This window comes from Mastomys coucha, unplaced genomic scaffold, assembly GCF_008632895.1.
Source record: "Mastomys coucha isolate ucsf_1 unplaced genomic scaffold, UCSF_Mcou_1 pScaffold8, whole genome shotgun sequence".
NCBI lineage: Eukaryota > Metazoa > Chordata > Mammalia > Rodentia > Muridae > Mastomys > Mastomys coucha.
Genome location: NW_022196914.1, coordinates 5,531,662 through 5,543,785, shown reverse-complemented (window position 1 = coordinate 5,543,785; position 12,124 = coordinate 5,531,662). Strand labels below are relative to the sequence as shown.

Genomic DNA, 12,124 nt, shown 5'->3' with positions numbered 1-12,124 from the left:
CTCTACATCTGTATTAGTCAGGTACTGTCAGAGCCTCTCAGGAGATAGCTATATTTAGGCTGGCTTAAATACCCAGGGAAGGAGTTGCAGAGATTAACTATGGAGCAGAGGCTTTTAGAACTTCTAGGATTTACTAGTGTCTGCACCTCTGCACCAAGGGTTTCTCAGTCATCCATTGTTGCCAGTCTGGCTCCTCACCTGCCTGGGCTGCTCCCTGCTCCCTGGAAGGGAAATGAGTCCTTTCTGGTTTCTTTTCTTAAGCAAATTTATCAATCTTGGGTTTGTTCCTTCTTTGTGAAAAGAAGCTAGGAAGTACTTACATGCTTGCTTTCCTTCTAGAGGAGGCAAGGGGAAGGCTGTGGTCCTTGATGTTTTAATCACTTGTGGGAGCTCCGCTTACCTGGAGCTCAGCTTACCAGCACAGCCGTCTGCACATGATCAGTGAGGAGCAGGAGGCTCAACCTAGGGTGACCCTCTGTAGTTATTGCTTGTCAAAATCTGACCTTTGAAGACATAAGGCCGTCAGGGGCTTTTGTGTCCAGTCAGAGCAGCAGAGTCGAATGAGAACAGTATAGTATGATGCTGTCCTTGAATGTTGGCACGGTTCTGAGCATCTTGGAAATACTAGTGATTCTGTGGAAGAGCCTTTAATGTGAATTCATTGGTGCCATACCTGGGGTTAGTCTTTACATTTGAAGTTCTTAGTATAAATACCAGTGTGTCTCAAGGACACTGTCCACAACAGCCTGAAACACACTGAAAAATAACTGATGTCTTATCTCAGAAGTGGGAAAGTACACTGAGTCTTTGATAGTGTTCTAAAATATTTCAAAAACCTCCAAGTTCCCCATTGCTGCAAACCCCTCTATATTTACTTTTATCCTTAATTGGTGTTATCTCCCACTGAACTTTCTTGGACTTATTCCGTATTTCTCATTCTGTGATAAACCCAAGTTGGAGAGAAAACTGATTTGAAATTAAGAGATTTGAAAATTCATTAGATAAGGCATTTCAGGTTATATAAAAAGCAGGATTATGCTGACAAAGGAAAGAGCAAACCTTGACCTTGACGTTTCTAAGTGTCTTTTATTGTTTTTGAGATTGAGTCTCAGTATTTATTCCCAGGCTGGCCTATGATCCAGCCTCAGCCTCTTGTATGATGAATGCCTTTTTATTAAACCTAAACTAAGAGCCCTAAAAGACGCTCTTATTATTTTACACAAGTTACAGAGCATCCTGTACACAGTTCCCTTTCCTCCCGGGGTAAAGTCAGATATATGCTGGTGACTGCTTTTCCGGTGTTGTGGCCAATGCACACAGGAGACAGCGATGGGTTTTTGTGGTGGAGTCTCATCCTGTCTCCTGCAGCTCCCTCTCACGGAAGGCCAGGAGCACCTTGCGACACTTCCTCGCCAGCTCTCTCCCAGAGCTGCTGCACGAAGCTCCCTCTGCCATCTGCCGACACTCGTCTTTTCCTTACTCCCACCGAGTTTCTTCTTTTAAATATTATCCACTGCAGATGACTCACAGCTTGGCTGCCTGGATATCCCAGAATCTGAATTCTCCCAAGTGTCCCCATTCTCAGATGTCACATAGGAGTTGTGCTAGGGATTGCCCTCCTCTTTAGTGGTGATGGGCGTGACCTCGTCTACAGTATATTTGTTTCTACATTCCAGAAGTTCAAAGATGCAATGTGTTCTCTTGACTTCCGTTTTTGATCTCTTGTGACCTCCTGACCTTGCTGCCCCTTATAAGCAAACACATTTCGTGTTTACATTGTGCTTTTATTTGCCAACTTACCCTGCATCTTGTATCCAGCCGTATGCAGTAGACAGTATGGTGCTTACCTGTACCATTCATACACTTAGAGGGGTAATGGGATGACCCCTGGAGCCACAGTATAGATGGGCCTCAGATCTATCAAACCTTCTGCTTTCAGCCATCCAGGGGGCATCAGTGGTTCTGAGGCAGGTAAGTGGCATGGACTGACAGCTTTCAGGAAGATGTCTTGGGACACTGTATGGAATATGTTGGGAGGCTGCGCCATTGGCAGCCAAGTGACAATGCAAACCTGCCCTGTTTGAATACGTATTGACTGTGACAACATAAAGGTCACTGCTGTGCTCACTGATCTCCGGGGGGAGGGGAGGGGCTGCTGCTGTATTTCCAAATAAATGTTCTCTGTCCTGAGACTTTGCACTGTGTCCCAACCTAGAGCAAACACAGACCAGAGGGATGAAGCTGGGCATATAGATCTGTTAAAAAGACTCAGCATCAAAACCCAGAAAGTGTTTTCCTTAGATAAACAGGGTCACTTTTATGTGACCCTCTCACTGATAACATAACTGTATATTGGGTAACATGAAATGTATACAAAAGATCTATCAGTAACAGGGAAAAAAATATGTAGAGAAAAGGTCATTGTCTGCTATAAATTGGTATCCCATTTTTTTATGTGTAGCCTGTGTAAAGAACACCTTCAGGAAGTCACTGGTGGTTTTTGGTGTGGTAGGGCCTCCCTGAGCCACTGCTGAGCCACCCACCATCAATGCTGTTGGTATTCTCTGTTGAGAGAACATAGTTCAAAGAAAGATCATGGCCAGATTCCTAAATTACATGTGTTTTGGGGAGGTCCCAGTTGACATCACAGTGAAACGTTTACTTTTATCATTTCTGGCTTGCTAGCTCACATCACAGTAGCCCCTTCCAGAGATCTGTGTGACCTAAGAATGGAGAAAGGAGGCAAATTCAGTTCAACTAAACAAAAATTTGATAAAACTTCATAGTTCCACAGGAACAACACGGAATGAAACACACAGGCTTGGTTCTGTACCTACGCAGGTCAGGCTGTTTTACGTCCCAGCTTTTGTTCCCCTGGGTTATTTCCATAAATCTTTCTTATAGATTACGTCTTTAGGCTGCGTTTTGTAGACTGATAAAAGTGATAAGCAGTGGGCTCTAATAACTAGTCTGACCGTTGCCATACCTCCTGGAATTTGCTCTTCCTTTCCAGTGAACTTGGAGACATCCCCACACTAAAAACACTACAAGTTTTTGGGATCGTGCCAGACGGTACCCTTCAGCTGCTGAGGGAAGCTCTTCCTCGTCTGCAGATTAATTGCGCCTATTTCACCTCCATTGCAAGGCCAACTATGGACAACAAGAAGAACCCGGAGATTTGGGGTATCAAGTGCCGACTGACTCTGCAAAAGCCCAGTTTATGAAGTGCTTACCACAGGGCGGTGTCTCCTCTGGACTGAGGGCCACAGGCAGCCACTCCGCTTGCTGGAGACCTTGGCTACTCTTCCCACTGGTTTTACCTTAGCCCTCACTTTACATGTATGTTAGGGACCATTTGCGAGGGACAGCCACGAAGCGTTACTTTTTTAAAACTATAGAGATGATTCTGTCAGTGCTGTTCCCTAAGGGCCTAAGTGTTAGGTCTTTGGAAATTTTAGGTGAGCCTATTATTTCAAAGTGCTTTTTTAAAGCAAAATTTGAGCCAACTCTTCCAAGTGCCCTTCTGATTAAGTCTATTTAGAATCAAGTTTTAAAAATTGCCCGTGGCTAACAATCTTCATGGTGTTTGTCATAACTTTTTATCTATTTAATTATTCAGTATTTTATAAAACTTGACTTTGAAGAATAAGCTATATATATGGTGAGTGGACGGAAAGCAGCAGAGGCTGGCAGCGTTTGAAGTAGTCTTTCTGGGAATTAATACATTTCAACTTTGTGTGCAGGTATGAGGTTAGTTTAACAGAAGTACAGCCCTGCATGATGTACCTAAAACTCTAAATGAGAAAAAAGAGACAGAGACACAACCGAAAGCAGGAGGATAGGATTGGTGCCGGATTTAAAACCTCAAAGGCTGTTCCTCTAAAACCAGGTTAATATGAAGTATCATTTAATGTTTTTAGGAACTATGCTATGTTTCCAGAATCTTAAATTAGGTAAGGAAATCTCCTTGTGTGCTTTTTAAACTTTATAATCAATGTATGCTACAATGTATGTGGGTTGTTTAGCTTTTTAAAGTTACTTGCTTTGTTTTAGGAATGTGATATTATTCTAGTCAGCATTCTGAGAAGTCAGATAGAATTCTGAGCTGATAAAGTCTGCTGATCATTCCTTTAGTAATGCAGTTATTTTTATATTACTCTGAAATCAAGGACTTGAAATTCTTTTAAGTGATCTTATACAGTAATTGCTTGAAACTGCCCCACTAGGTTACTGGACCTAAAGTTGTTACGTAGAACTGATTTCTGTCCATCAGAAATCTACAGGGGAAGCGTGCCCACGTGCAGCTTCAGAGCAGGTGGCACGGTTTGCACTTCACCTAAGTGTTTAAGAATCACTGGGCATTAAACCTTTTGGTAACAGATGTGTTTTTTTAGCACTTGATACACAGAAGCAAAAGGATCAAATTGTGTTTCTTAGAAAACAGAAAGAAAAAAAATTAAGGCAGTTAACTCTTTAGAGTATTTCAGAGCTACAATCCCTTTCTATTAACCTCTTCATCAGAAACTTATAGTTAACACCGTGAAGTGCCTTCATCTGCTCAGACCTAAAGAACATTTTTGAGTGTCACACAAGAATGGTCATGCTTCAATTCCCTAGTAGTTAAAAGAGTGCTAACTACTACTTGAAACTATTGTTTACACATTAGTGATGGGCTGATGGTGGACTCTGGTTGGACTCTGACCTCTAGATGCCCTCAGACATACAGTACCTGTTCTTCCTTACGCAAGTCCAGCTGTGAGCTATTTTGCCAACATGTTGCGGTAATACATGTCGCAGTAATCTGTATTTTTGTATGTGATTTCTACTTTTATAGACTGATTTTAAAATAAAGTACGTTTTTATAAGAACAAGTACTTGAGCTGCTTTTAATATCCTTTTCTACAAGTCCTCCAATTTAGAAAGCATCTGTTTGGGTTGCCATTTGGGTCAGATAAAGATTTCAGCCCCCTGTCCCGTTGTGCTTAATCAAAGTGAGGTCGCAATGCATCTGAACAGTGTAACAGGCCTATTGGCCTTCATGTGCTCTCAAGAACAACGACACATAGGATATTTGGATTCCACTGGCTGGTGTGACGTGACACTGTATCAGCCTATGTTGTTTCCCGTGCTTTAGACATGTGGATAGCTCGGGCTTAAGCTTCCAATAGTCCATTCAAACCTTTCATTTAAATACTGGGCCGATAGTTCCCAGGTTTATTGGTTGTTTTTTAACAGTACCATTATAGTCCTGATTTCATTTTTAATGATGGAAAATATAGAAGTATATTCATTAAGCCTCATCATATGTTCCCACAGTCCTAGCCAGACTCATTATTCTGATTTCATCTATTCCTTCATACAAAGATAAGTTTACAACAAAACTCACACTTGTAATTGAAGCAGTACTGAAGCGCCATCTCCCAAGTGTTTCCTTGGGTGCTTTCCCTGTTTTGTTTCTGAAATAAGACCCCACTGTGTATCTCACAGTGGCTTCACAATGGCTGTGTAGCCCCAGCTGGCTTTGAACTTCGGATCCTTGGCCTCTGCCTGCCAGGTGATTGCTGGGATCACAGGCTTGTACCACCATTCCCAGTGTTTATCAGTCCCCCTTAAAGGTCCACCCGCTACGTTCAATGTGTGTCTATCTACCTGCAGAGGCCAGAAAATGTGGGTCCTCTTTAGCTCCTTATCTAATAAATGATATGACTTCAAATGCCTTTAAAGTCCACCTTCCTTAAAAGTACAAAATAGCCTTCTTGTTGACTTTGCCCTCTAGTCCCTCGTAAAGTAGAATAACTGCATCTGAGAACATAAATCAAATATTCTTTTGGAGACTTCATCCCTTGAGACAGGGTCTTACCATAGAGCTGAAGCACTTTGAGCTCTCAGTCTTACCCAGGTAATCCAAGTGGCTAGGATTACAGTTTGGCAGGTGACTCATCTTAATTCACCCCATTAGTTGCTTGCTATTCCTGGGATGTTTTTAATGCCCTTAAGTATAAGGATATAGATAAACACAGCAGCAAGACCATTATTTTCATAAGTTAAGTGGCCTCCGAATACTTTTTATCCTTCTGTTTGTGTGTGAAGAGTATGGTGTATGCACACACGTGTGGGTGCCTCAGGAGGACATCAAGTGTCTTGCTGTATCATTCTTAACTCTTGAGACAGTCTGTCACTGAACCTGCACCTACACTAGCAGCCTGTGAGCTCCAACAATTCTCTGCCACACACCCCTCCCTGCTCCGGTGCTGCACTGCCTTAATGTAAACTGTAACCAGTCAGCTTTTTAGGTGGCTCCTGGGGATCTGAATTCATATCTTTCAGTTTGTGTAGTAAGTCTTAAAGACTTGAGCCATCTCCCCAGCCCCGTACCCTTAATTTTTTACTTGACACTTTAGCTTAAATGAATATCTTATAATTACTTGTTATTCTACTTACATAAAAATGAAATTGTTTTGTTACACAAAAGCTATCCATTCAAGAATATTAAAACATAGTGGAACATCAAAAATACTGAACTAAGTTATATGAAAAGTACATTTTTGAGTTAATTAAGCATTCTGCTCTCTGAATAGGCAAATTCAGATTATCATTCTGCTGTGTAAGGCAATGAGCCAAATCTACAGTACACAGAATACAAGCCTGTGGGGATAAAGACGGGAAGACTTGGGTTTTTATGTAGTGATTTCAGAAGAATTTAGGAAATAAGAAAACAAAGTAAAAATGGACAGACAATGGTTTAATTTTATTTGAATAAAGTGGTCATTAAAGGTTAACTCATTTAAAGACATTTTTGATATTCCAACATCCTTTGCCATTAGTCTATTACAAATAAATCCCTCCTGCCACAGCACAGAAGTTAGATGGTAGGCGGAGCATAGTAAGTAATTTTAATACCTTTCCAGAGCTAGCTTATGAACAGTTCCACACAGCTGGCTACCAGTTACTGGTGCATACATTACCACATATACCTGTGGTACACGATGGACAACCAGATCTAGATACATTACGGATGAGAGTGGCATTTTTTTTTCTAACGGTATTCTAAGCCTTTTAGGGGAATTCTCTATATGAATTCCCTTTCTTTCATATAAAGGGATATCTTAAATATATCCTTTTTTAAAAAGTTAAACTAGAAATTAGAGTTGGCTCAGCAAAAACCACTTATTTCCTTCTGTAGATAGTCAAGGAAAGTGTTCTGAATAAACACAAAAATTTAGATCTACATTACCTCTCACAGTGACATTCATTTTTAATTGTTAAGAGCAGCATGTTGAGTTTGGCAAAGCTAAGAGCATCTGATCTGATCATACATCCTCGCTTTAATTTTTGATTTCTGATCTCACTAGGCTCAAGTTCTATAAACAGTCTATTTCAATGTCTATGCAACACTTCATTATATCATACATGATATATCTATAACATGATATAGATATATACTTATACATATGATAGATGGCACAGAATGGGTCTTCAATAAACATCTAGTCAATAAAATACACAAGTCTGAAAAAACTGGCATGAAAATACCACCCATTACTTAGCAATGGGAGCTTTTTTTGAAAACAAAATCAAGAATTAAAATAGCCGGGTAGTGGTGGTGCATGCCTTTAGTCCCAGCACTTAGGAGGCAGAGGCAGAGGCAGGTGGATTTCTGAGTTCGAGGCTAGCCTGGTCTACAGAATGAGTTCCAGGACAGCCAGGGCTATACAGAGAAATCCTGTCTCAAAAAACCAACCAGACAAACAAACAAACAAAATGATTTAAAATAGTTTCCTCCAAAACTAAAAGTGGTTTTGATACCAGAAGATGGGGAAGCTCTGATGTTTAATCCTGCAAAGCTATTTAAATTTTAGAATACAGTAAATGGAGATCACAATAGTAACTTAAGGCAATTCCAAAACTATGTCTTAGGTGTTTACTAAAGAGTCCATTCCCAATACTAAAGGAAGGGCTTTTGAACATTTTACTGAACTCCTAACAGAATACAATCATTGATTATCCTTCTAATCCTTGATTTCATAATAGAAATTCAAAACCAAAAACAGGAAAGGGGCTATTGGACTCAGTTACTTGTCTGAACAACAATTACTATGGAAATTAATACTTTTACAAAGTGTCATGATATGTCCCATAGATGTGTTTCTTCAAGCATTGTTGACATTACCCAAAACAAGTCAGAATTTGTCTACAAATAATCTTAAAGATGTTCCCACTTTCTCAATCAATAGTGACTTCATCACGGTTTCCTAGAATTAGAAAATTCTAAGCTATATAAAACATATTTACCAACTTCAGTTAAGTCAACATCAGGATTTATCAAAATTCTCCATCATCAAAATTTTTAAAAATCTTTACTTTTAGGTACTATAAAAATAATGTACTAATCAACTGCTACATGTGGCCAATCCCACAAAGTTAGGAAGAAAACAACACTTGTCCAGTTACATTTCAAATCCTAAATGCTTAATCCTTTATTTAACCTGCCTCTCTAAAGAGTATCAATGCTCTTGGTTACCAATTGTAAATAATACAGAGAAACTTCCACATAATTCTAGTCCATTTAGTCCATCTCTCTCTCACGGTGAACAGCTCGTCTGTCAGAATCAGCAGGAGAGCACATGCATCCCATTCTGTCACCTTGACTCTAGTGGTAGCCCGTCATTAAGAACCCTAACAAGGTCGGTCTACGGCTGGTCTTCTGTATCTGCAGAAAAAAATGTCTCTAGTAATCAAAACTGTTGGAGGAAGAAACCTTTCACTGTTCTAGAATCACAGTTCGAAGCTCATCTTCTTTATTGATCATCATTGAAGCAATTGCTCCGTCGTTGAACTCAAAAGATGTTCCTCCATCCACAACCATGCAGGCATCCCAACATCGAGAACGAACACAAACTCTAAGTGGAAGAAGACAATTCACTGAGTAAATATCAAGCTCTTAGCCCTATGTTTTTGTTAACATAACTAGCAGCTTATTTGGCCTTGATTTTGAGAGTCAGCTGCCCTCTGATAGGACAATTAGTGACTGTAAACAATATGGGCACACGATCTACATCTCAAATCTAAAATTCAAGGTAGAACCATTCACTTGAGTGGTTCTTGGAGGAACTGCTGGGTTACTTTCATGAACTTCCGAGTTATTTCCATTACAAGGGTTTTAAGTGCTGAGCAGAGTGCAGTCTCCCGTATCACTTTTCTTAAGGATTGTGTAATGTAAGCAGAGAAGACTAAGTCTCTAACACACAGTTCAATGAACACACCACCAGTACTTTCACTCAGCTGCTATTCCCACCCCTCCTCCTCAAGCAGACCCACTATCCATCGCTGTAGGTCCAATCTCGAACTTTATTTCAGTCATACAGTTTGGGAATGTTTTCATTCCACAAATGAATAAGGTTAAGCATTTTTAGATGTTTATTAAATATGCCTTTGTGAAATACCAAATATCTTTGCCTTTCTTTTTCTAATGTACTGGCTGCCTTTTACAGATATGCTACAATTTTTATATGTAGGCTGAGTAGCCCTTAACCAAAATGCCTAAGAAACTGAAATATTTTATATGAGATTATATATACGTGTGTGTGTGTGTGTGTGTGTGTGTGTGTGTGTGTGTAAAATGAGGAATCTAGGGATAAAATATATGTGTATGTATATATACATGTATATATATACATATGTGTGTGTGAATATATGTGTGTATATATATATATACACACACATATATATAAACAAAATGAGATTTCTGGGGATAAATCCCAAATCTAAAAAAAAATGCACATTTCATGAACACTGTACATTCACTATACATATAACCTCAAGCAAACAATTTAATTAATACAGTTTGTAGCACATCTGCACTTTGACTGTAGTATCACACAGAATTCCACTTGTGGCACTATGTCTATGCTTCTGGAGCAATGATTTCAGATACCATTCTCAAATATTTTGAGATAGACCAGGTATCTTTTGCAATTATCTTTATCAGCCTTTTGTTTGTTGTCAAGTATATGTCATGGTAAGTTTATAGTATCTTTTCCAATCACCTGTCATGAAGCCTTCTCCTATTTGTATTAGTTAACATTCCAACATAAGACAGTTAAATATAAATACATAAATAAATATAAATACATGCAAATCTAAATTAACTCTCAATTGAATAAAGCAAAGGCTACAATGCTTATTCCTTGGGGGAGAAAAAAATACATTTGTCTCAAGGTCTCAACAAGAGAAGGATGATTCTGCTTGTTTCTGTGTTTTCGGTTTCTTTTGTAAATGTATTACTAGAAGGAAAGAAGTGACTAAGGCTGCTTACTTTGAGGAGAAACAACGCTGACGGCTGCTTGAGAAAACTCTGTTTGCTATTGGCTCTCGAATACTGAAAAGTATTTTTGGTTCTTCTGGACTGTAGAGCAATGATTCATTATATTCGTTTGTTACTATAAGGGAAGAACAGCAGATTTATAAAGAATGGTCACGTTTGAGAAGCATCTGAGGAGCATGCCACGTCCAAGTGAAAGCATGTGGTGAGCATATCTCTCGGGAACTCATATTACATATTCTACCTTAAAAAGCCTTAGAAATAAATGACCATTAGGTTCAATCATTAACCCACAAAAAAGTATTCATCACCCAGAACAGAGAGAAAACAGGTACAACTGGGAAAACCAGAGAAATAAATATTACAAAGTAGGAATGAATGGCTGCACTGGGTACATGGTGGAGAGGCACAGCCCGGGAGACTGCATCCCAGGACTGCTTCTCACTGCTGCTGTGCCTCTCCTGCCACCATTACATAGCCTAATATGTATAGATTCCTGGGCAAATTTCCTGCAGATCAACATGAAGATGAATTTTCATGAATTAATGCTGTTTAGATGAATTAATGACTTTACAGAATTCAAATAATTACAGGAAGAAAGTTTAAGGAAATAGTTTTAGTTGTTTTGCCAGAACAATATAGTAATAAAGATAGAATCAAAAATAGAATGTGCTCCTCTTCATAGAATAGTAAGTAATAAAGAATACAATGAGCTTTCAAAAACTTCACTAAGAAGAGAAATAGGCTTGGAACTGATTTGTGATCAAGGAAAAACATTCATACTAAGTCAGGTCCATGGATGAAGCCACAGGTGTGAACTATGATAAAGCAAGGCATGTGAAACCGTTGCTATGAACTTGTAATGAGCTTATAGAATGAAACACTCCCCTTTTGTGTAACATTTTATCTATGAGGTAATTTTATAAAGAACTTTTGTCTAAGAAGGTATTAAAAGGCTGAAAGAAGAAATAAAGTGGGCCTTTTGGGCTCTGCTCCATCCACCAAATGTATATATGCATATGTCTTGTCTGTCTATATGTATTTACACTTGAAGAGTTAAAAGAGTTCAGGGTTTCTCACTGGGCACTGTTGCCAGCCCCAGATAATTAAGTTTTGTTCTAGCAGTACCGCTGACCCCATACATCGTCTGTCACCATATCCCTTTGCTGCCTGCCTCAGTTTACCCTATGATATCAATTCTGGCATATGACAGGTTCCCTTAAGTATCACGTCAGAGCTAACAATAAGAAAATGCAGCCTCTGACAGTGCCCGACTAATACAGAAGTAGAGGCTCACAGCCATCCATTGGACTGAGCACAGGGTCCCCAGTGAAGGAGTTAGAGAAAGGACCCATGGAGCTGAAGGGGTTTGCAGCCCCTTAGTACGAACAACAATATGAACTAACTAGTACCCTCAGAGCTCCCAGGGGCTAAACAACCAACCAAAGAGTACACATTGTGGGACTCATGGCTCCAGCTGCATTATGTAGCAGAGGATGGCCTAGTTGGTCATCAATAGGAGGAGAGGCCCTTGGTCCTGTGAAGGTTCTATGCCCCAGTATAGGGGAATGCCAGCTCCAGGAAGTGGGAGAGGGTGGGTTGGTGATCAGGGGGAGGAGGGAGGGAATAGGATTTTTTTTCAGAGGGGAAACTGGGAAAGGGGATACCATTTGAAATGTAAATAAAGAAAATATCTAATAAAAATAAATAAATTAAACCTGGGCGGTGGTGGCGTACGCCTTTAATCCCAGCACTTGGGAGGCAGAGGCAGGCAGATTTCTGAGTCCGAGGCCAGCCTGGTCT

General features: G+C 39.8%; 2 protein-coding genes and 2 long non-coding RNA genes across 9 annotated transcripts in view; 1 reads left to right on the top strand and 3 right to left on the bottom strand.

Annotated features, from left to right (window-relative positions):
• Positions 1–2,047, bottom strand: part of LOC116083773 — a 14,199-nt gene extending 12,152 nt beyond the window's left edge. The window contains exon 1 of the long non-coding RNA XR_004115907.1: positions 1,848–2,047. This is a non-coding gene — a long non-coding RNA (uncharacterized LOC116083773). The remainder of the gene's footprint in view (positions 1–1,847) is intronic.
• Positions 1–4,871, top strand: part of Skp2 (S-phase kinase associated protein 2) — a 29,295-nt gene extending 24,424 nt beyond the window's left edge. For both annotated transcript variants that reach the window (XM_031360540.1, XM_031360539.1), the window contains one exon: positions 3,014–4,871. In XM_031360540.1, the coding sequence (XP_031216400.1) occupies positions 3,014–3,224 (211 nt within the window). In that variant the 3' untranslated portion in view covers positions 3,225–4,871. The remainder of the gene's footprint in view (positions 1–3,013) is intronic.
• LOC116083774 lies at positions 2,429–5,426 on the bottom strand. Its single transcript, XR_004115908.1, has 2 exons — positions 5,387–5,426; positions 2,429–2,723 (listed from the first exon to the last, which is right to left on the bottom strand). It is a non-coding gene; the product is annotated as an uncharacterized LOC116083774 (long non-coding RNA).
• Positions 5,427–6,727: 1,301 nt separating this feature from the next.
• Nadk2 (NAD kinase 2, mitochondrial) overlaps positions 6,728–12,124 on the bottom strand; it is a 40,029-nt gene continuing 34,632 nt past the window's right edge. For 4 of the 5 annotated variants that reach the window (XM_031359943.1, XM_031359944.1, XM_031359947.1 and 1 more), the window contains 2 exons: positions 10,316–10,439; positions 6,728–8,900 (listed from right to left, as the gene is read on the bottom strand). In XM_031359943.1, the coding sequence (XP_031215803.1) occupies positions 8,762–8,900; positions 10,316–10,439 (263 nt within the window). In that variant the 3' untranslated portion in view covers positions 6,728–8,761. The remainder of the gene's footprint in view (positions 8,901–10,315; positions 10,440–12,124) is intronic. The other variant, XM_031359945.1, reaches the window with a different exon arrangement.